The 3,761-nt window shown below is 45.2% G+C and overlaps 1 protein-coding gene across 1 annotated transcript; it reads left to right on the top strand.

Moving 5' to 3' along the window:
• Window positions 1-1,913: 1,913 nt before the first annotated feature.
• Window positions 1,914-3,523, top strand: MMACHC (methylmalonic aciduria (cobalamin deficiency) cblC type, with homocystinuria). The gene is made up of 3 exons (XM_009702747.1): window positions 1,914-2,126; window positions 2,502-2,654; window positions 3,212-3,523. Exons 1-3 carry the CDS (start codon window positions 2,022-2,024, stop codon window positions 3,521-3,523), a joined length of 570 nt encoding a protein of 189 aa, XP_009701049.1. The 5' UTR covers window positions 1,914-2,021.
• The last annotated feature ends 238 nt before the right edge of the window (window positions 3,524-3,761 follow it).

The following is a 3,761-nucleotide window of genomic DNA, read 5'->3' on the forward strand; positions in this document are numbered from 1 at the left end:
CGTTGCCTCGGGGGAATTCAGAGCTCGCCCCTGCCGACCGGGGCCTGGGTCTTGGCGCGGCAGTTCGTGGGCTGGGGCTGGAAATGCTCCAAAGGAGCCGTGCTGCGCTGCTGCGGGCGCGGGTTAACGGACAAGCGAGAGAGGTCTGTTTAGTCTGCCCGGTAACGCAGATCAGGGTTATCGCTGTGCCTTGGCACCGGCGGAGCACCGGCTGAACTAGAGGTTTGCTCGCGTCCTTTATGTTGGTTCTAGTCTGTGATAAGATCAGGAGAGTTACATAAAGATACATCTGGACCAGCACAGAGTAAAGTCCTCTAAGCAAGCTTAAATTTTAATCTAAATGTAGAAACACCTGTGTATTAAAGTGCAGACTACCTGCCCCGGTTGTAAAGGGCCTGCTGGCACTCGGCTTGTTCTGCCCACTGAAGGGGGTCTCTCCCTTGCAACTGTGCCCTGTGTTGAACTGTATACGCTCAGTTTCCACCAAAACTTAGGGGTTCCTTCTTTGCCCACTCCAGGGGCAATCTGCAATACTAAATACGAAGCTACAATCAATACAAATCAATCTACAATAAACATAACCTTCCCTTCCTTGTGGAATGTTGTATTTGTCACCTGAAATACTTGTATTTCCTGCTATATTCTTGATCTGACAGAAAGTAAAAGGGAATGAGGTGCCAAGAGAAGTGAAATCTCCAGAATTTGGAGAAGAATTTAATGCTGCTTTCCCAAAACACAGCAGGACAATTAGGGGCAGAACCCAGATCAAAAAGACTACAGCTACCAGAGGGAAATCTTAGAGCACTGTATCTCTTTCTAGATTTAATTCTCATATAGCTAGCCGTGGTGCACTGACTGATCCATACTGGGAAATCAGGAAACCTTGGATTCACCTCTCTGTAATTTCTTGTAACATCTCAATTCAGCATCTTAAACAAGAGCCACAAAACTGATTAAACTTTGGGGTTGACATAAAAATGTATCTTTATAGTAAACTTAGTTTTCATTCTGTGTTTCCATATGGGCAGGTCTGGCTGTCACCATCACCTGTAAAGTCACTTTCAGATTCATTTCACTGATAACGTAGAGGTGACCAGTATTTTGCATTTTCAGACTAAATATTAGAGTTACTACATTACTTGACATCTCTCTAAACGTTAGACCTGGTCTTTATGGTGTCCCAGGAGAGTGGGAGTTGTCATAACCTATTAAAAGACTGATGTTATTGTGCAATACGTTAGTAGTGGAGTGCAGGGGTTTTCAGCCATTACCTCCTCCTGCTTGGCAGTTGCTGGTCTGAGCCCTCTCCCCCCTGGTCATGACTTCCCGCTGCCCTGGCCTGATCCCTCATTTCTGGACTGTGTTATAACACACGCAGCCCTGGAAACAAATATAAAAATGTGGCTGTATCACAATCCACGTGCTACAGCTGATGGTTCTGGGGGATTTTAGCACTGCTAGGAGCTTCACATCCTTCATTTCCACACATCAATGTTTCCTGCTGCAGAAGTAAACCGTGCAACTTCTCACATGAGCAAAACAGAAGTACCAGTTTCTTTCTGGCTGAAGATGGGAAAAAAAACCTGTGAAAGCTCTATCTAAACCAAACCATCTGATTTGCATTGGTAAGACTGGTTGCTCGTACTTTCCCTCTACTGTTTTTGAGCAGAGCTGGATAAAGAGCGGTCTTCAGCTGAAGGAGTGGATGATGATTCTTCTGTCTCACGTACAGCTCACAGTACAGCTTCCAGAAACTGTAAATCCCAGTATGCAAACCAACTTGGTTTGAATGGAAGGCACTAGGCAGGCTGCATATCTGGGTTGCAAATGAAGGTGGCTACACTTCTTTCCACTTTTTTAAATTCCCGCATGCCCACTAGCAAAAGAGTAGCGTCCCTGTTTTAACGGAGATTTGTTTTTCTTTGCCAAAGGTCGGATGGTACAATGCTGTTCTCCAGCCAGCCTTTCATCTCTCCTACCCAGATGACACACTAGCCTTCGTGGTCCTCAGCACACCTTCAATGTTTGACAAAGCCCTTAAACCTTTTGTGAACAAAGAACGGTTAAAAATAATCAGGGATCCTGTGGATCAGTGTGTTTCTCATCATTTATCACATGTGAAGGAGGTAAGAACCTGAAATACCAATTCCTTTTACTATCGTGGCATATAACCAGGTGGGTTGAGCAGCAGACAAGCCTTCCAGGTTCCTGGCCTCGCTCTTTAGAAGGGTAAAGCATTATTCATCATGGTAAGAGCATCAGCAGGCTGTTGACCTGCTTTACTTGCATATTCTGTCTCTTTGCCATTACAACCTGCAGCTATGGGGAGTGCTTTACGGTCATAGTTTGAAAACCCAAGGCCAAAGGCATGCCAATAGATTTCAGTAGCTGGATGACAAAATCTCCAGGCTACACATGTGCCTGATTTGCTACCATCCAGCGCTTCTGTAGTGGCAAATCTTCCTCCATGAGCCTGGGCTGATGTTTTTTAATTTTCCCAGAAATTCCCTGACCAGAAGGTGGATGTCATCTTTGATTACGAGATTCTGCCAAGCCGAAAGCCCAAGTTCTTGGCACAGACAGCTGCCCATGTTGCTGGAGCCGCATATTACTACCAAAGGAAGGACGTGAAGCTTGATCGTTGGGGAAAAAAGGTGAGGCAAAACGACAGTCTGGGAAGAACCACTAAACTGCAATCACTGAATTGTAAAACCATTGTTTACTCAGTAGTTCTTCCGGCAGGAAAATACAAAATCTAGATCACATCTAGATGCATAAAGTGTTTCAGACAGGAATTGGAAGCTTCCCAGATTCTTCACAGTGGTATAGAGATGCATACATGGAGAAGAATATCTTGATCTATGAAACCTACCCAGGAGAATAAATTTCAGTGTAAAAGATGACCTGTTGCTTGGAGCGTTATAAATAGAACAACAAAAAAAATTGCACTGTGGTTAATTTCTGTGTTAGATTTTCAAAAAGGGACCTCTCCCCACATTACAAGGTGGTGTGTGTAGGCACAGGAAAATGGGAATGAAATGCAATGTTTTGAGCCACATATTCAGGAAAGAGCTTTTCTTTCTTCTCTGTATAGCACTCCCACAGAGGGCTAGGAGTGTGAGAAGTTGCATTGAAGCTTGATGCTTCAAACTCTAACCATTACTAGAGACAAAGTGAGACATCCTAGTTTCTCTATTTTTTTTTCTTCCAGAAGATCTATGGCGTCTGTATCCATCCCAAGTATGGCGGTTGGTTTGCTATTCGGGGTCTCCTCCTGTTCCCAGATATTCAGGTACCGTTCCTGGAACAGTCTGCTCCTGTTGACTGTGTGAGCACAGAGGAGAAAAGAATTGAGTTACTAGAGCAATTCAATTTCCACTGGCAGGACGGCCACTACAGGGACATAATTGAAGTGAAGGAAAGGTATTCGGAGGAGCAAAAAGCCTACTTTGCCACTCCTCCAGCAGAGAGATTCAGACTGCTAGGGCTGACACAAGAAGCCCAGAGAAACACATTTCACTGAGTAACGTGGCTGCATGAAGGGGCAGAGGGCAAGCAAACCGTAACTAATCAGCACCTCCTTTTCCACGGTGCTGCAGAGGACGGCGTGCTGATACAGAGATGGGAAGTCCAAGCAGCGTGTGCAGCGTCTCAATCCAAACATCAGCTTCTCAGAGTAAAAGGGAGCACCGCATCATAGCACTTGTGGCCTGGAGGAAGGTGGAAGCAAGCCGTTCTGTGATGTTGCTGATTTGGTGTGT

Source organism: Cariama cristata, unplaced genomic scaffold (assembly GCF_000690535.1).
Source record: "Cariama cristata isolate BGI_N322 unplaced genomic scaffold, ASM69053v1 scaffold44446, whole genome shotgun sequence".
In the NCBI taxonomy this organism is placed as follows: domain Eukaryota; kingdom Metazoa; phylum Chordata; class Aves; order Cariamiformes; family Cariamidae; genus Cariama; species Cariama cristata.

What these genes read in the sequence shown, in the direction of transcription:
- MMACHC (XM_009702747.1), top strand. Translation starts at nt 2,022, where the DNA reads ATGTTTGACAAAGCCCTTAAACCTTTTGTGAACAAAGAACGGTTAAAA. An exon ending in ATTTATCACATGTGAAGGAG is followed by an intron (nt 2,127 to 2,501) that starts GTAAGAACCTGA and finishes TAATTTTCCCAG; the next exon opens with AAATTCCCTGACCAGAAGGT. An exon ending in TTGATCGTTGGGGAAAAAAG is followed by an intron (nt 2,655 to 3,211) that starts GTGAGGCAAAAC and finishes TTTTTCTTCCAG; the next exon opens with AAGATCTATGGCGTCTGTAT.